Source organism: Agelaius phoeniceus, chromosome 20, assembly GCF_051311805.1.
Source record: "Agelaius phoeniceus isolate bAgePho1 chromosome 20, bAgePho1.hap1, whole genome shotgun sequence".
NCBI lineage: Eukaryota > Metazoa > Chordata > Aves > Passeriformes > Icteridae > Agelaius > Agelaius phoeniceus.
Genome location: NC_135284.1, coordinates 1762247 through 1781659, shown reverse-complemented (window position 1 = coordinate 1781659; position 19413 = coordinate 1762247). Strand labels below are relative to the sequence as shown.

The following is a 19413-nucleotide window of genomic DNA, read 5'->3' as shown; positions in this document are numbered from 1 at the left end:
TCCAACCTCAATGATTCTGGGATTCTGTGGGCTGTTCACCAGTGAGTTAATGAGAGACAATTCTCATTGCCTGTTGTGGGTAACACATGCAGCGAGCTCTGCCCTGAAGCCACTGGTGCCGTTCTGAATGCTGAGTGTTCCAGCCTGTGAACACAAGAGAATTGCCCAGGCCTCTGAAAGAACCCGGAGATGCAATTGGGCATCCTCTGATCACAGGAGGAGCAAACAGCTCTGTGTGGGTTTGAAAAGATGTGGAAAGTGAACAGGACACTGCTGACCTCCACACACCTCCACAGCTGAAGGAACAGGAACTCTGCATTTCACTTCACTCTGGCCTGTTTTAGACAAAGATCCCTTTGTGCAGATTAAATGTATAATTTTTAAAATCAGAAACTTTTATTTAGTTGTTACAGAATGAGTAAAAATTTAAGATGTTTCAAGTAGGAAGACTAATGGTTGAACCATCATGTGTCACCTACTTCAGCAATAGCGAAGCAGAGGAAAACAGAAATTGTTTTGCCTTAGCTGCCATAATTTCACCAAATGACCTTTCTGTAGGGCTGCAGGGTAGAAAAATCCTGGGATATGGTGGGAGAGTGGAGCTGATTACATTTATCCCTAACTTTTTATTAAACATCACTAACTCCTTACCACATCTCATTATTTTTAAGGATCAACTCCAGCATGCCTCCTCTCCCGGCTGCAGTGGTGTCTCTTTTGAAGTCAGAAGTTCCCCCGAAGATTCCAGGCAGTATCCTATTTCAAAGCCACTCTGTCCCAGAGAACAGGTATTTCTTCCAGGCAAAGAGGCCCATGCAAATGAGCACAGGAAGGGGTTGGCTGCCTTTCCACCGCCTTGGAGATAACAAAACAAGCCACGTGTTCCAACGACTTAAAAAAACATTAAAAATCCATGGATAAAAATGGTATTAATGGAATGGTGCTTTTTGTATCAATGTGCACTCCAAGAGTACAGAACCTGGGACAATGCTGCTGTTGATGTGGGAGGGAGGAGTGACACAGGAAAGCACATCCCTGCAAAGACCCAAATTCATCGTGGTTCAGGGTGCTCCGGTGTGAGAAACTCTCTCTCCTAACAAACCCCCAGCTTTCCTGCGGCAGAAAACCATGGACACACCGACTGCTGTTCCCGTTACAGCGGCTGCCCGAGGAGGTCCTCCACTAAACATCCCTTTTATGCAGACACAAGAAAGAATCCTGCTCCTTTATTATCCCGCTCCCCTGCATTTTCTTGCGAGGGCTCTAGTGCCTATATCCATACACAACAAGAATGAACAGGTCAGCTGTATTATTCCGTAGTTCAAGAAAGACTTTGTGTTCGTTGTTGTTTTTGTAATTTTTTTTTTTTTTTTGGGCTGGTTAATTTAGGCAGCCACAGGATTTCGGGCAGGCTGCACTGGGGTGCTGCAGGCGCCAAGCAGAGCTGTTCAATCCTGCCCTGCCTGGCTCGGCACCAGCCGCGTTTGATGCCGGGGAGGCGTCTGAGGCGGGGAATTCAGCGAGCCCCAAGGACAGCGAGTCCAGCGCTTATCCCGGCACAGGACACCCCAAAACCCGCCCCTGCCCGTGCCTCAGAGCGTTGAGCTCAGCGCGGTTTTATCAGCCCGCGCTGCCGGCGGGGCCGTTCGCACCCGCGGTAACGCCCGGCCGGGCCCCGCTCGTTGTAACCCCCAACGCCCCGGGGCCGGCACCCGCTCCCGGCCCAACCGCCGGCCCGGGGGCCGTTCCTGGCACCGCCGGGAGCCGTTCCCGACGCCCCCGGGCAGAGCCCCGCGTCCCTCCCGGCCGCCCGGAGCGGCCGCAGCGCCCCGCGGCCTCGAGGCCAGGCCGGTGCCCGGGGTGGGCCCGGGCGGTGCCCGCGGCTCTCGCGAGAGCGGGGCGGGGCGGCCCCGGGGCGGGCAGGGAGGAGGCGGCTCCGGGACCCGCGGTGCCGCCCGCCTGTCACAGCGCCCGGGCCGCCCAGCGCCGCCAGCAGCCGGTAAGGGCCCGCCGGCCGCGGGGCAGCGCTCCCGGGGGGGCGAGGGTACGGGCGGCAGCATGGGGTTCTCCCCGCCGCGCCGGGCGGCTCCCCGCCGCGCCGGGCGGCTCCCCGCCAGCGCAGCCCCGCGTGGGGAGCCGGGCGAGGCCGCGCAGCAACGGGAGGAAGGGGTGGGTCTGCCGGGGCAGCCGGGCTGCAGCCCGCGGGGAGGCGGCGGGGCGGGCGCTGGAGCCGCTCCGCGGGGCGCCCGGGGCAGCGCCGGGCTGGGCTGGGCTCCCCCCGCGCGGGCCGGGGGCGGCGGAGGAGCCGCAGAGCCGCGCCGGGCTGGGCGGGTCCCGGCGGCCGCGCTGGGCCGGTGGCGGGCGGGGGGTGGCGGCTCCATCTCCCCGTGGCGGCTCCATTTTCCCCCGCGGGCTCCATCTCCATCCCCGCCCGGGGCTCCGTCTCCCCGTTCTGATCTCCACCTCCCCCTCTCCCCGGGGCTCTCCGCGGCTCTGCCCGCGCTCCCCCCGCGCCGTGCCCGTGTGCTGCCGCATTCCCGGCCCGTTGCCGGCCCGCGCGGGTCCCCTCCCGGCGGGGTGGGTGGGCCGGGCTCGGCGTGGTGAATCAGGCGATGGGGAGCGCAGGCTGGGTGCCGGCTGCTGGTGAAAGTGTGGCGGGGAAGCGCGGCGGGTGTTTACCTCCGGCCGGGGCCGCCCGCAGGCTGGAGCGGGGAGGAAGCGGCAGCAGCAGCAGCGATGGCGCGGCTGGTGGCGGTGTGCCGGGACGGCGAGGAGGAGTTCCCCTTCGAGAAGAGGCAGATCCCCCTCTACATCGATGACACCCTCACGGTGAGTCCCCGCCGCCCGTCCCGCTGCGCCCGCGCCTCCCGCGTGTTGCAATTCCCCAGGCCGGGCCTTTCCTCCTCGCCGGGCCTCGCTGGCTCCTCCTCGGGCTCCCGCGGCGTTAATCTTTGGGACTTTGCAACACTTGGGGTTAGCAGAGCTGAATGTGGCAACTTTTTTTATCTGATGGCCGGCTCTGAGAGCGGGCGAGCCGCATAATGAGGGAGTTATCGCCGTGCCGGGGCCTGTGCACAAGTTGTGCCGGAGCCACGAGCGTGGCTCGGTGCTCAAGGGTGGAGCAAAGCCATTTTTCTGCTGGGAAGGAAGGGAGCCATGTTAACGTTAAACCCGGCTTAAAACCGGCTGATTGTTCTGCTCTCCGACAGGCAAGAAAAGGCTAAAGGCGTTTTCGAGGGCTTTGGCGTGAAGTCAGGCTTATCGAGTCTGCAGAAATGTAACAAATCTGAGAGTTCCCATTTCGGGGTGTTGCTGGGAGTTGGAAAACGTGGTTTGGCCGTTTCCAGAAGATTCAGTGGAAAAATCAGCTAAATGCACCTCGGAGGTTCTCTGGTCCTTCTCCTCGTGAGTTTAGAGGAAGGTTCAAAAATTGCATTGGAGGAGAACACGGAGCAAATGGAAAAAAAAATTCTCTAACTAGCCAGTTGCTCTTTGTTTTAATAAAGCAGGAAAATGTGTTGAAAATAATATTGCACTTAGTGTAATTTGGTATCTTAATGATTCATATTTGATTTCTCTTGATAGTGGAAGAGTAACTGTTGTTACTTTAAGTGATGTGAAATTTAAGTGATTTAAATTCCTAATCTAATGTTTAGGACGGAAGAATCCCTGAGTTTTATCAGCTAAGGAAGGTGTCCCTGCACATGGCAGGGGGGTGGAACTGGATGATCTTCAAGGTCCCTTCCAACCCAAACCATTCTTCCACCTTCCAGAACAAAAGTGTTGGATGTCCTCAGACAGGCCCCATCTGCTTTTGCAGCATTTGCAGGAAGTCCTTTTGCTGTATTTTAGTTTTGATCAATGTGAATGGTGGCACATTATTAATTTGCCAAATATAATCCCTGGTTTTGGCTTCTCTCTGGTTAGCTGTGTTCAGGAATTAGGCAGAGTTTCCCCTCAAGCTGTCCAAAGCAGTATCTGCCTCTCCTGGGGGGCTGATGACCTGGAAAACCCAGACTGTGCAGGAATAGTGCAAGTTTGAGTTTTTTGGTGTCTTGGCCACACCTTGAAAGCTGTTTTGCCCATTCATTTTCCATGTGGTTTTAAGCTCTTGGATTTCTCTCTTTTTTTTTTTTTTTTTTTGTTATTTTTTTAATCCTTCCTGGACTCCTTATAAACATTACCCATTAGTTTGTGTCATGTAGGATTGCCATGCTCTTGTTATTTTTGTTGTGTGTAATAGGTTGAGAGTGAAAATTCAGCTCTACCAGGTGGATGACTTCAGCAAGCCTAAAATGCCATTTGTGGTTTAGTCCCAGAATTTAATACCAGGCCCAAACTTTGTGTAATTGCACTGTGTTGTTGCTGCCCTTCTGCTTTTTACACCATCCTCATGATTGAAAGGGTCCTCTAGCTGTAAATCAGTTTTATATCCATCTGGAGAAAAGGCATTTATGCAAGTGCAAGTCATCCTCACCATGAAGAAATCTTACCTTGTGTCCATTTTTTTTTTGTCATTCTGTTGCTGTTGTTACAAAGTGTTTGGATTTCTAGGTGGTTTCTAGAGGCTTTTATTAAAAAAATTCTGCAGCAGCAAGTGAATGAACCCTGAGCTTCCTTGTCTGTCATCTATAATTTATTTTTTAAATACTTAATGAGAGCTATTACAAGACATGCAGCTGTCTTTGAAACAGAATTTTACATCTGCAGCACTATCTTTAATGGTGGTTATTGATAGTGACTGGCTTCTGTTACCTCTTTGAAAACTCAAATTTTAAAAATAGTGGGAGCAGTCAGCTGAAAGGGTTAATCTGTGCCTTAAATGTGGAATCAGTGATTAGTGATTGCAAATGAGGAGTGAATGGCCCATGTGCTCCTCATCTGGAATTTGCTTTGTAGTAGCCCGGGAAGCAGCTCAGGTGCAGGCAGATGCTGCTGCCCTGGGTGGATTCTTCACCACCTCACTTCCCTGTTCCTTCTGGCTCAGCCAGAAATTAAAGGAGGTTTCAGTACTGAACCCTTTTCATTTCTTAAGCAGCTTTTATGGTTTCTAGAAGGCATTCCATTTGATGTGGTATTACAGGATTTTTTTTTCCCTTCCAGTTCAGGGTGTGATGGTGGTTGATGTTTAACCACTTAATAAAATCTGATCAGACACATGAATTAATTTAGTCTTTGATTCTTTTGCTCTGTCGTACAAAATACCTCAGGGTGTTGTCTGATAGTGGGAGATGAAGGTGAGGGGGGAGAAACAGGCAGATTTATCTCTTGTCTCTGTTATTAGCAGATAGAGCTTTTACTTTTGCTTGTAGCTCCTGGCCCACAGAAACACCACATTAGTGGTGTAGGAAACCTCCAAACCTGCAGCAGAAACTGGTGTGGATGGCTCGGGGGTGAGGGAGGCTGGAAGGGGAGCTGGCCTTAGGATTGGCTCTGCTCTGCACAGAGATAAGGCAGCTGTGCCAACGCTCAGATTGGGGCACAGCAAAACAGCGCCTTGTTCTCAGGGAAATGCTGTTTATTTTGGAGTGGTGCTCGGTGCCTGCAGCAGTGGCTGTGAGAGTGCTCTGGGGGTAGTGTTGGTGCTCGGGCAGGCAGCAGGGAATTCTGCCTTCCCTGGACAGCTGAGGGGAGGTGGAAGGAGGAGAAGGGCTGAATCAGACGGTTTTATTTGGTGTTCATTTGCATTGGGGTTATTAACCAAAGTTGTTGTTTTGCCTTTTAGATTTTAAAGTGAACTTTCAGTGTTCATATTGACAAATTCCCTGTTTCTCAGTTTGGACAGGGAAGAGAACTCAGCCAGGCTTTACACATTTTTCCAGTTCTTTCATTTTATTCCGTGGTTGCACAGTTGGGTTTTTGACTGAAAGTTACTTTCCTGATTCCTGCCTCCCAAGAAATTGCCCTCTTTGTTTCTCAGTAATTTGATAAGAAATGTTATTAATTACTTACAAGTAATCACATTGTTCTGTAGGCTTAACATTTTGCTTTGAGCCTCTTGAGAGTTGCAGCTGCAATCACACAAAGCAAACTATGCCTTGGAGTACCTTGTTGGGTTAATATGGTTTGAAATTAGCCTTTGGAGGAGTCGACTCTGTCATTAAACTGTTGTGACTGTTTCCTCAGAGCTTTATAAATTGAGTTAAGCTGTTGGGTCCATTTGGTTCTCAGTGTGTTGAAGTTTTTTTGTTTTTTGTTTTGTTTTTTTTTTTAAACTGAAGCAGGGTCTCAAGTCACACAGATGATGATATAAACACTGATGGTCCATTTAGCAACCTTTGCTTTCTAACAGCTATTTAAGAGTTGTCATTTATAAACTGCCTCTAGAACATTATATTAATGAAGCATTTATTGCTTTGCTGAGACGTTCACTATCTGACACAGTTACTTTTATCCTTTCCCAAGCTCCAGTAATTATGTGAAAAGAACGAGCATTTAACATAATTTCAGTCTTATTTCCCCCAAGAAAGTAAAGCAACTAATGCTCTGTTTGGCTTTTTTTTTCATTTGTTTGTTTTGTCTGAAAGCTCCTCTTTAAATTGTTTTTCCTCTCTTGTATAGATGGTGATGGAATTTCCTGATAATGTGCTGAACCTCGATGGACATCAGAATAACAGCACACAACTGAAGCAGTTCATCCAGGTAAATCATGTTTCCTGAGAAGTGAGACTTCTGCTTTCCTCAGCTTGGTGTTTTTTGCTTCTCCAGGAGGTTGTGACTCCTGGAATGCCTCAGACACGTCAGCACCTGGGAGCAATCACACGTTGGTACCAAAGTGCACTGGGCTCAGTTGTGCTCTGGATTCCTCAGCATTTATTGCACGTTGTCTTGTCAGGAGGCAATGGCTGCATGTCTGGGAGCTCAGCACTCGCTGTGGGAGCTGCAGCTTCTAAATACATCCTGATTTTTATTTTTCTGAGCAGTTTTGAACCACCCTTTCAAGTGGAAGTGTGGATTGCTTGAGGTTGGGTTCTTGTGATTAGTGCCCATACCAGGGTAGAATTTTTGTGCCAATTTGTGGACTTTATAGAGATAAGTAGTGAGAATTGGTTTTGTAGTACCCCAGAAACTTTAATCCTAGAAACTGATGTGCCAAATTCTGTGGCACCTGTAGCAGCTGCAGGGAGGTGCCACTTGGTGTGCAGAGGGGCAGAGGTTGCTGCTCTGCAGTTGCAGGGTTGCCTCTCTCAGGGCTGACAGCAGCACTGCAGACATGTGCTGCATGCCAAGTGCAGCTGGGTTGTGAAAATAGCTCGTTCCTGCTTTGCTGTGGCTCCTGCAATTAATTACAGGAAACAGGGTTATTGCACAGTGATAGTGCTTGGCAGGTGATTTAATGGGCCTTCCTCTAAGAGCACAAACCTTAAATGTTACCTGATGGTACCTCTGCTCTCCACATTGCATAGAAGGAGCTGAGAGCACTTGCTCTTTTCAGTGGATGGGAGTTCTGCAGTATTGTGTGGTCTTTTCTTCCCTTCCCCAGAAGTTGTGGCAAGTCCTTTGTGCATGGGGAGTGTTTGAGTGGTGTGATGTGACAATAAAGCAGAGAATTCTCTGGTGGTGTGACACTGCCAGTGCAGATACAACTCAAGGGTGGGTTTGTGTGTTGGGGTGTGAGGAAGGGACACTCTGCTCTGCACAGCTCTGCTGGTGGCACTCCAGTGCTGCTGAAAGCCAAGGCAGTAATTCAGCAGGGAGGACTAGAAGGGTATGTGCTTTTTGTGAGGACGTGTGCCTGGATGTGTTTGACACAGGGGCCAGAGACAAATCTACAACTGTTTATTGACGTCAGCAATATTAGAAGGTGTTCTCATTAGTGTTCTATTCATAGCACACATTGGGTGTTCACTACTGAAGTCAAAGGCTTCACCATGAGTAGTAATGTGTGCTTTCTTTAATTCCAGCTAGTAGGATTGTAATGGGAAATGGCTTTTAGCCTTCCAGGAAAAATACTGCTAAATTTTCATGAGCAGAACGAGCTGGTTGTAAATGAGATTTCCATAAATGCCAACGAGAGTTTATGAGTTTCAGTGTGCCAAAGACAAAAGGAGTGTGAGTAGAAGATGAAAACTTGCAGTTGGTGTGTGTGAGGCCTTTTCCTACAACATCTGTGCTGAGGTGGAGACAAAGAATTTCCCAACTGGGACGGGATGGTTATTCTGGGACATTCTGGGAAGGTTATTCTGAAGCAGCATTTGCGGTGAAAGGAGGCAATGAAGAGGAGAAAGAAGCAGAGAATAAGCGTGGAATGATTTGACTTTTGTGGTGTTTTTTTGCAGAGACACAGCATGCTGAAGCAGCAGGACCTGAACATTGCCATGATGGTGACGTCGCGGGAGGTGCTGAGCGCGCTGTCGCAGCTGGTGCCGTGCGTGGGCTGCCGGCGCAGCGTGGAGCGCCTCTTCTCCCAGCTGGTGGAGTCAGGGAACCCTGCCCTGGAGCCCCTCACCGTGGGGCCCAAGGGGGTGCTCTCGGTCACCCGCAGCTGCATGACTGATGCCAAGAAGCTCTACACGCTCTTCTACGTGCATGGGTCAGTGGCTGCCGGCTGCTCGCGCCATCCCCGCTCTCTGCCGCGCCTTGGTGGTGATGCTGAGTTGTCACAGCACGTTCTCCTCTTCAACATCCATAATGGCAGCTGCTTGTTGCCTAAACTGGGGGGAAAGCAAACCTAATCTTTGGTAGCACCAGTTGCAGGGCTGTGATTGCAGTTGGAAGATGCCAGTGTTTAATGTTTAGTCCTTAATCTGATGCAGGCGCTGGCGGGGTTTTCGTGGTCTCTGGAAGAAGAGTGTTTGCCTCACTAATTGGCCTGTAAAAAAAATAAAAGTGTTAATTTTTTCCACCAAAGTTGGCTGCACTTGGGTAGAAGGGTAACACTGAGAAAGTGAAACCTTCTGGGCTTGGTGAGCACAATGGCATTAGTTCCTGAGCTGTCAGCAGAGCAAACAGGCAGTGCTCAGCACAGTGTGTCTTGGCCTTCCAGTTGGCTTCAGCTTGTTCTTCTTGCTCCAGTTAGCAGGAAAAGTAGGGAAGGTTAGTGCAGAGTTGAGACTGAGGTAGTGCAACCTGATCCAGTGGTTTTCAGAATACGAAGTTCCTCACTTTTTTTTTCCATAGGTCCAAACTGAATGACATGATTGATGCAATTCCCAAAAGTAAGAAGAACAAAAGGTGTCAGCTACACTCCCTGGACACACACAAACCAAAACCTTTGGGGTAAGTCTGTGTTTAACATGCACAATTGAAATATTTTAAGGGAGCAAAGAATTGAGACTAATTTATTTTTAAGCACTGAGATCAGTTTTTATGCTGTGATCTGCTTGCCAGAGTAGCAGTTGGATTGTAGCAGACCTAAATAGTTGCTGGGGAGAGGAAGAGAAGCACCAGGAGTTTTGGGCATGCTCAGGGCATGGATGGCCTCTGCACTGTGATATAAACAATGCTATTAGAAAGACAAACTGGTTTCTGTGCTCTAGACCAAAATGGTTGCTCAGCAGATTTTCAAATGGTACATGCTAAATAAATATACATCATTTTACTTGGGATTATTAAAAATGCCTTGCACAACTGTTAACCAAAGGCTTTATTGTGGTTGGATGCAGGGTTAAAACTGGAACTCCATAAAATATATTTTCTCAAAAGTGACAGCATGTTTTGAATACACCACTGAACAATATGCATATATGCCTCTGTCTTGAAGTTGAAATGATTTATTCCAGCTGGTTAAGCAGAAAAACACTCCCTGTAAATCTATTGTGGATTTTAGGGAGGTTTCTTGTTTGTGGGGTGGCTCCTTTTATTTATTTATTTTTTTAATATGATGACCAATAAATTAGTCTCTTGGGCTTAATTGGAGTGTCTGGACCATTTTTTTTCAGCTGTGTTCTGCTGCTGCTTAAGCCTCCAACCTGTGAAAGCTTGCTCATGGTTTCCAGTTACAGGACATGTATTTTTCTATGCAGATTGGAGTCTCCTGGGTTTAGTTAAATCCCCTGGGATACCATGCATGTGGAATTTGACACTTGATTTTTGCTTGTGCTGCTTGAGGAGGATACTGGGAACTATTCATTATCTTCTATTATATTTTGGTTACAGGCCTTTCACAAAATTAGTTTAAAGCTTGTGTTACACAAGGTCCTGAGAGTATAGGGGTGTAGATATATGTATTTATTTTTTAAATAAAGCAAATTCATAGCATCATGAAAGTGGGTTTTGGGGTTTTTTTATATTTAGTAAGCTTAATCTTTTCTGTGTGAGAACAGGTGCTGTGGAACCTGCAGTTAGCACTTGGGCAAGGTAGAACAATTCTGAAGCTGAATGAATAGAGAGGAAAATGCTGCTTTTATTTCCCCAGTTCATGCTGGAATAAACCCCCTTTGGATGTTGGCAGGTTGACAGGGAATATGAGGAAGAGCAATGTTTTATACTCTGCAGGTAAAACCTGGGGGGTTACCAGAGAACATGGCCTGTGGACAAGCAGTGCAGTTTGCTAAGGAAGCTGAACTTGCCCTCCCCTCCTCAGCTGAAACCCAGAGTGTATCAGCATTGATACAAATTCAAGTAAATCTGCCTGCAGTGGCCACAGACAGGCTCTGGCTGGGCTGTGCAGGCACCCAGCTGTCACAGAACAAACCTCATTTACCAACATGGAGCTCCTGCTCCTCATCTTCACAAGAAACTCTTCAGATGAGTTGCATCTGTTGGGCATTTCCTCCACACAAAAAGGCTTTGAGCTGGGGCTGTGTGTTTAATTAGAGGAGTTATGTAAGCAGCTAATGCCACTCCAGGGTTACTTATGTCCTCAGCCTGTGCCTGGCTTTTGGCTCCTCAGCTCTGTTTGGGACTCAGGAGCATTTGAAACTCTCCTGAATGCAAGCCCTAGGACCTGGCAAACTGGGAAATGGCACACAGAACTCCTCTGATTAGGAAACAGGGCTGCTGCTTCCCATTTTCCTGCTCTGTTGTGTCCATAAGACAGAAATGACCATTCTGATAAGGTGTCAAGTGTACACAAGCCTGTAAGTAACCATGACTTGTTATTTAAAGTCCATTTTTTGTCACTTTTAGCACATCCAAATGTGAGTTGTAAAGTTACTTTGATATTCTAACAGATTTTTGAAATTTAGGGTAGGGTGTTTTATGGTGAAAGTTGTTTGGGTTTTTTTTGTTTTGCTTTTTTCTTTTGTTATTTTACCGAATTATCTTCACCTGATTAAAACTTGTATCTGTTTATATTTAAAGTAGTATTCTGAAAATCACACCTGGTTTGCAGCTGTAACATTAGAAAGCCATGGTGAGTCTGGGTTATAAACATGGACAGCAAAATTTGCATCTCAGTTCTGACCCAAACTTTCATAGATATTAAGGCTTAACCTATGAAGAATTCAAATAAAATTAAGGAACAGAGCAGCATTTTCCATAGGACTTGTTTAGGAAGAATAACTAGCTGATAATATATATGTTATAGGTCTGAAAAATGTTTGGTAATACTATGTGACAGTGAAAGGAGCAGTAGCAGACTCAGTTCAAAGAAATTAAGAGCAGTTAAGAAAAGTAGAGAAGACAGGAAGAGGAAAGAGAACAAGTGTAGCATCATTTTCTGCTATGGACCTTCCCAGGGAGCAGTCAGGTAAAGAATGAGGCTCTGCTGGGCTTCTTTGCTGCCCCCCAGCAGGGTGAGGAAGAGTTTGGTGTCGTTTTCACGCAGGGGTTGCTGGATGGACGTGTGGGAGCTGATGTCCCAGGAGTGCAGGGATGAAGTGGTTCTGATCGACTCCAGCTGCCTCCTAGAAACCTTAGAAACCTACCTACGGAAACACAGGTACGTGAGGGGAGCACAGCACACCTTCCTGGGCTTTTGTGAGGCCACAATGTTCAAAATGGAGAGGGCTTTTCTTGTGAAACTGGCCATCTCAGCAAGGTGGTGATGGGGGACTTTGCCAAAGATGGAGGAATATTCTTTGTGTTTAATGAAAGGGAAGATGTGGAGACCTTTGGTGAAGTCATAGATGCTTGTCTTCATTTTTTTTGCAAGGACTAAATGATGATTTACAGTTTAATGTTTAGGAACTGTGTGTTCTCAGTCACTCTCACTGCCCTTGGGCTGTGCCTGTTTCCAGGTGTTCAGGGAGTCTGTGCCATTTCAGAATCCTGTGTGCTGCACTAGTGCAAGCAGATTTTGGGCTTGGTGTTGCCTTTAAAGCACTGTTTTAAACCACTTGTTTGTGCCTGGTGCTGTTAAATCTCTCTTGCAGGGCAGAAATAAACCATTAAATTATAGTTGCATGTGCACAGGACCTGCCGTGCTGATTGAAAAGTTTTAATTTCCAGCAGTCTCAAGGTTCTGATATCAACTGTGGGGGCACAGATGGGCGCGGGGGTGGCGGTGCTGTGGAAATAACACTTTGGAAACAAAATAACTTTAATCTCCTGTGACATTAAACACTGCCTTGGCTGCCTTCCTGGTGCTAACCTGCAATAATACTGCTGTTTTCTCTCCTTCCACCGCAGAAAGCAGACAGGTATTGTAGGTCTAACAGCAAAATATGTTTGATTTAATGCTGTCAAATGGCTGGAGACACTAGGAAAGGGAAAAACACCATCCAGAGCTGGCATGGGGAGCCAGCTTTGAGCTGAAATGTGAGCAGCTTGTCTGACTTGCATTTTTAGAGTCATCCAGCAAGAGATCTTGTGGCCTCTTGAAGGTTACTCCTCTTATGACACAGAATGAGCTTAATTTGCTTGGATTTTAATTATAAGTATACTCCTGTCACACATGAGCTGTCACATGTTTAAAATGAGTAGGTTGTGTTATAAATAACCCTCGTTTGGCCATCAGCACAGTAATCTAATAATTCAAAATATGTTTGTAGTGGAAACAAGGATCATTCTTGTACAGCAGGCACCAGAGGATACTTTGCCTTGTTTCTTATCACTCACTTGAGTACACTTGAAAGAATTGCTAGAAGGTGGTGTGGTGTGTGTTACTTGGGAGAGAGATTTCGCCCTGGTTTGCAGCACTTGCTCACTGCTGAGATTTCTGATCTTTGAGTTGAATTCCGTGTGGGAATTTCTTCAAATCAAGGATTTGTTGGGTGGGCTCCGCTCCATGGGTTGGAGGACAGAAGTTTGATATCCAGGTTAGTAATGTAGAATAGATGGGATAATTCATGGTCAATTTAGGTGGATCATAGCCAGAAGATACTATACTAATTACTATAATAATTACATTTTTGAAGCAGCAGAGCTCTCTCACACCCCAGCTCAGACACATCACCACTCACCCAGCGCGTTGGGGCGAAGCAAGCGTGATCCTGTTCTTTCCCCCCAGGTTTTGCACCGACTGTAAGAACAAAGTGCTGCGTGCCTACAACATCCTGATTGGGGAGCTGGACTGCAGCAAGGAGAAGGGTTACTGTGCTGCCCTGTACGAGGGGCTGCGCTGCTGCCCCCACGAGCGCCACATCCACGTGTGCTGCGAGACCGACTTCATCGCGCACCTCTTGGGCCGGGCCGAGCCCGAGTTCGCAGGAGGGTATGAGTATGTAATTGGCTAGAGTGGGCTATCTAGCGCTTTGCTTCTTTATTTGACTCTCCAATGTCTTTGCCCAAAGTGGCTTTTTGCCTCTTTGCTGTGTGATGAACTCGTGGTTGTGGATATCCGTAGTGGTGTAGGCTCGGAGAGAGCGCTTGGAAGGTTCCGGCTGTGCTTTGGAAGGAGTGACCAAATGTCTTCCAGTTGGTTGTTCACTCCCTGAGCTGCCTGCTTGTCCACTGAGGTGTTCAAATATGCGAAATAGAAAGAGAGCCTTGGTTGAGTTTTGCCAAATGCCAAGTATCCAAGTTGGTTTTGTTGCCATTTGTGTATTTATGAACCTTTTTTTAAGTGTCTTAAAACCATCCGGTGAAAAGTTCTGAGCTCAGTATTGGAGAATCATAGAATGAGTTGGAAGTGACATTAAAGATCGTCTAGTTCCAACCTCAGTACCTTTAAAGCTCAGTCATAATGGTTTAATGAGGAGGGTAAATCCTTTCTTAGTAGTTTTACCTTAACAGATTGACCAGATTGATAGGTAATAGATGGATAATGGACAGATTAATACTGAAATGTTTTTACTCAGCACGGTAAGTAATGTACAAAATTCCCTGTGTGTTTATTCAGCCCAAACTAACTGATGGTGAAATAATTGCTGTGAATTCCAGCAAATTTTAGGACACAAAAGAATTGCATCTCTGGCATTTAAACTCTTGATCCCCTCGTAGGAAGAGCAGGATATGGCACCTGAAGCCAGAGGTGGCAACGCACAGTGCTGCTTCACAGCGGTGGCTTTGACCTGTTCCTTTCTATTTTGCATCTGCATGCAGCACAGCAGAGCCCTGCCAGGCTGCTCCTGCAAACACAGCTGCAGCTGTGCCTCCAGAGAACACGTCAGCCCTGCTTTGATCCTTCGGTGGGCTCCTAGCTGCTCTAACGGTGCTTTGGTTCCCCTTTCCCCCAGACGGAGAGAGAGGCACGCCAAGACAATAGACATAGCCCAGGAGGAGGTTCTCACCTGCCTGGGCATCCACCTCTACGAGAGGCTGCACCGCATCTGGCAGAAGCTGCGCGCTGAGGAGCAGACGTGGCAGATGCTCTTTTACCTGGGGGTGGATGCTTTACGCAAGAGCTTTGAGGTAAAAACATCCAGTTTTGTGCAACTTGTGTCTGAGCTGCTGGGCCTGTTGTCACTGCGGTTCATTTTCTGCTTTTCAGCACTGGGATGGAAGGAGTGTCAAGGGTGCTGCAGTCAATCCCTTGTTGAGTTGTGTGACATCCATGCACAGCAATACTGAAGTGTTTCCATGTGGAATAAACTGGAATAGAAAAGATTGAGGCTTGCTTTTACTTTCAAGCTGCCCATTCCAGTACACTGAACCTTCTGTGTTATTAATTCTGTTTTTCTACCTGATTGCATTTAAAGTAGCTCAGGCTACAACAGTTTTTGGTTGGTGTATGAGTAAAAATGGAGGATGTGGTTTTGAATTACAAAAGTGATTGCAAACTTCTGTGTTCAGCTTGTTCTGAATGCACTCTGATCCTGTGGGATCCTGAGCTTTAGACAGTTCCTTTAACATATACCAATACTTAATATTGATCACCAGTTTATATGACATGGATATCTTTTTTGTTATGTTCATCTTCCATTCATAATAACTGTTCTCTCTAAGACACCAGAGAAAGAGGAGAAAAATCATTTTGGGCAGGATCATAGTGGAGCCTTGAGCTGGTTAGTTCTTGGAGTTTTTTACTCCCACAGGATCAGAGATCACAGATCCAACAGTGCCTTAAAATCTGCAACTCTTCACTGAAAAATGTGAATCTGGGCCATAGGTGCAAGCCAGAGCTCCCCCACATGAGAGTTTCCAGCAATCTAAAGCAAGTGGTTGCATCTTGGTGGGCATTTTTCTCCTGTAGTCAATAGTGGTGCTACTGGGATTTCATTCCTGGCTGTTTTCCTCCTCCTGTTTTATAAATGAAAAAGCTTGAACAGTGATGACTTCTGTAACTGGATCTAACCTCTTGTAAACAGATGGCTGTGGAAAAAGTGCAGGGCATTAGTCGATTGGAGCAGCTCTGTGAAGAGTTTTCAGAAGAAGAGAGAGTGAGAGAGCTTAAACAAGAGAAGAAACGCCAAAAGCGGAAGAACAGAAGGAAAAATAAATGTGTGTGTGAGATCCCTGCTCCTCTGCAGGCAGCAGAAGAGAAGGAAATCAATCAGGCAAAGGTAAACGTGGCTAGCTGGGGCTTTTTAGGGCTTCATCCATCAGATCACTGTTCCATGGTAGAATCTGTGAGGGATGTTCTTGTCTTTTGGTCCCTGGTGGAATTTAATGCTCTTTCAGATGAGCAGAGTCTTTGTAAACCTGTAACTCCTCAACTTGCGGGGTTTTTTAAATCATAAATCTGAGGTTCAGGTTATGCCAGTCGTTCAGAACCTGGGGATTCAAATGCTGCTTGTAGATAATTACCATTGGATTTTGGAGAGGGGGAACCTTTAAGTGGAATTATTATTCAGCATCTCTTGGCTGGCCTTAATGGGCTGTGACTGTGGGTCAAGGTAAATTGGTTGGGGTTTTGTTTAGTTGTGTTGTACTCGTGAAGAATTCTAAGCAATGCTGTTATCAGTCAATGTCAGCTGGTTTTTCTCATGGAAAGAGTATCCTTTACAAAAGTGCTGGCTGAGCTGCTTTCAGTGCCTGCAATGTTTTTTGTTTCTGTTTGAAGGAGAACTCAAACTTCACGGAAAGCAGCTGCAAAGCCTGTGGTAGCACCGAAGAAGCCAACAACTGTGTAGAAGTAATTGTTACTAATGAAAGCACTTCTTGCACTTGTCCTAGTAGTGGTACCCTATTAGGCTCACCTAAAATCAAGAAAGGTATGTTAAATCTCAGTATTTTTCAGTTTTAAAAAGCATTTGCCATTTATGGGGTGAACAGTGGTCACCTGTTTTTATAAAGGAGTCCCTGCCCGTGGCAGGGAGGTGAAATGAGGGGATTTTTAGGGACCTTTTCTACCCAAACCTGTCTGGGGTTCTCTGAATTCTCTCTTGTTAGAGGCATAATAATAGAATGTGCAGCATTTCCTACAGATGGCAGTAATTTTGGCCTCTGTCTCAGGTTTATCTCCACACTGTACTGGCAGCGACTGTGGCTATTCCTCGAGCATGGAGGGCAGCGAAACGGGGTCCCGGGAGGGCTCGGACGTGGCCTGCACTGAGGGCATCTGCAACCATGATGAAAATGGTAGGTTTGGGAAGAAGATAATGATGCTTTGATACCCCCAGATCTGCAGCATCTCAAAAGAAACTTGGCTGTGTTTTGCAGGGGACGATGCCTGTGTCCATCGCTGCGACGACAAGGAGGAGGATGGAGACAGCTGTGTGGAGTGCTGGGCTAATGCAGAGGAGAGCAACACAAAAGGCAAAAACAAAAAGAAGAAAAAGAAAAGTAAAGCTTTGAAGTGTGAGAATGACCACGTAAGGAACATGGCTCTGCCAGACGCTTCTCTAAGTGCTTACATTTGAAAGTAGTTACAGAAGGATTTTAAATTCTGATTGAGACTTATGCTGAAAATGGGACAGCAGGGATCTCCTGTTCCCTTGTCATCCCAAGTTTTGGAACTGAGGTGCTTCCTCTAGAGTAGGTTGTGGTGGAGTCTCTTCTGTGTTCCTAAGCACGTGCACTTTTACTCACTCTCAGTGAATGTGCCACCCCCAGCTCCCCAGGCACGTGTTTAAGTGTAAATATCTACCCTCACTCACCTTTGGACCTTCCCTTTTCCCTCTGCTTCCTTCTCAAACTCGAACATTCCACATGAAACTCTGCTGGCAGTTGATTTCAGGCTCTTTTCCATTCCAGATTCAGAAGCTTGGGAGCTGTCTGGCAGATGCAGGTAGCAGAGAGAGCTCAGGAAATCTCACGCACACAGAGTTTCACCGCGACAAGACCAAAGACACACACGCTGAGAGCTGCTGTAGCGCAGACAAAAGCGGCCAGCAGTTGCCTTGGTTTGAGCATATGAAAAATGTGTCACAGTTTGCAGAACCTACAGAAATGTCACTTGTCCCTGATACTGGAAAAGGTGCCAAAAGCTTAGTGGAACTCCTTGTAAGTAACCGCTGCATTGGAATTTTGGGTTGTAACATCTTGCTTTAATCTCTGGGGCTGAGAACTCAACTCCCAGTGAGGAATTAAGTCCCAGTGTTCAGTGCACGTTCCCTGAGAAGTTTATAATTGAATGCTTTGCAGAGGAGGAGAAATGGTGGCTGGAATGTGGTGACAGAACTTGTGTTGCAAGTGCTCATTGTCAAGGGTTGCATTATTCCGTAACATGAAGTGGGCATTATTGCTGCCTTCAGGCCTCAAATGTGGCTTCCCACTGCAGGCTCCTTGGGCAGCTTTCATCTCTCTCCTCTCCTTCCCTTCTCCTTCCACTTACTTAGATCCTTTGCTCTCTTTCCCTGTTTTTTCCTTTTCTTTCCTTTCTTTTTTCATCTTCCCTCCCTCAATTTTCTTTCTCACTTTCCTGCTTTTTTCCCCTTTTTCTTTCCTCACCTTTTAACCAACGCCTTCTAATAAAATCCATCCTCTTCCCATGGGAATGTGCTAAGACTGAAGCAGATTTGGATCCATTTAATGACTGAATTGGCTGCTTCTCACCCCAAACCAGCAGAGCCCTGTGTGAGCAGAGTGTCTGGATCAGCCAGCTGGGCACTGGGCTGGGGTCAGATGTGTGCTGCACAGGAGGGCAGTGCTGGAGCTCTGAAATCCCCCTTGTCATTGCAGGATGAGTCAGAGTGCACTTCTGATGAGGAACTGTTCATCTCCCAGGATGAAATCCAATCATTCATGGCAAACAACAAGTCTTTCTACAGCAACCGGGAGCAGTACCGGCAGCACCTGAAGGAGAAGTTCAACAAGTACTGTCGCCTCAACGACCACAAGGGGCCCGTCTGCAACAGCTGGCTGGCAACAGCTGGAGCCAACTGAACCCAATCCAACTCTGTCTGTCACTGAAACTCGAGATGACTACTGCGCCTTCTCCTTCCAAACTTAATTTAGTGACTTACGGCAAAATTTTATCTTAAATTAATGTGATTATTTTTTTTTTCTTGGTTTTTTTTTTTTTCCAGGGGGAGGCTGGTGGAGGTGATTTCCTTAATTTTGTTCTTTCTCCAGGCTTGTATCTTTAGTTGAGTAGCTGTGCAAGCCTCTCTTCTAATTTAAGCCATCTCTTTTCATTCAATGTTTCTCTTCCTGTGAGACTTACAAAAAGCAAACTAGTGGCAAAGTAATGTTGTACCTATAATTCTGTACAGAATGACAAGGAGCTGAATATAAGATTTTACAAAGTAGACATCCATTTGCAAAATGTTTTGGATGTAATATGTTAAAGCGCAATGTGCAAAAATTTAAATAAAGAATATTTATTAATATGCATAGTAAAAGTGAGTGTCTATGTTTGTACTCTGAGTGCTCAATTCCTGCAGTTCAGGTGGGTGGAGGTGGGGGTAAGGTGAATAAAAGCGGGTCTGGGGAAGGACAGATCCTTGAACACCAGGCTCTGTGCTCCTCCAGGGATGTGGTTTGGGGATGTGGAGTTGCTGCCAGCCCAGCAGGGACCGTGAGGGCCCAGCTGTGTCCATGGCAGGGTCCCAATCTGGCACTGCTCAGCATCAGGTGCCTGTTCTGCTTCCAGGAGCTGGGATAAGGGATAGCCACGAGCTGGAAATCCTGGTCTGAGGGCTGTGTCCAAGGGCAGCACGCTTTGGGGAGGGGGTTGGATTTGCAGGGTGCAGCTTGGGCCGTTTTGAGGGCATTGTTAAATCCCACCCTTTTCTTAAATCAATTCAATACCTGTCCTTCTGCCTC

At 47.1% G+C, this 19413-nt stretch overlaps 1 protein-coding gene across 2 annotated transcripts; it reads left to right on the top strand.

Annotated features, from left to right (window-relative positions):
• Positions 1 to 1841: 1841 nt before the first annotated feature.
• GGNBP2 (gametogenetin binding protein 2) lies at positions 1842 to 18989 on the top strand. 2 transcript variants are annotated; one of them, XM_054646884.2, is made up of 14 exons: positions 1842 to 1999; positions 2702 to 2829; positions 6562 to 6642; positions 8280 to 8533; positions 9121 to 9219; positions 11711 to 11824; positions 13334 to 13543; positions 14502 to 14676; positions 15573 to 15767; positions 16268 to 16418; positions 16660 to 16785; positions 16867 to 17018; positions 17401 to 17649; positions 18328 to 18989. In XM_054646884.2, exons 2-14 carry the CDS (start codon positions 2737 to 2739, stop codon positions 18529 to 18531), a joined length of 2103 nt encoding a protein of 700 aa, XP_054502859.1. In that variant the 5' UTR covers positions 1842 to 1999; positions 2702 to 2736; the 3' UTR covers positions 18532 to 18989. The 2 variants fall into 2 exon arrangements, with proteins under 2 accessions (XP_054502859.1, XP_054502860.1); XM_054646885.2 differs by having other exon boundaries at positions 1866 to 1999; positions 13334 to 13537.
• The last annotated feature ends 424 nt before the right edge of the window (positions 18990 to 19413 follow it).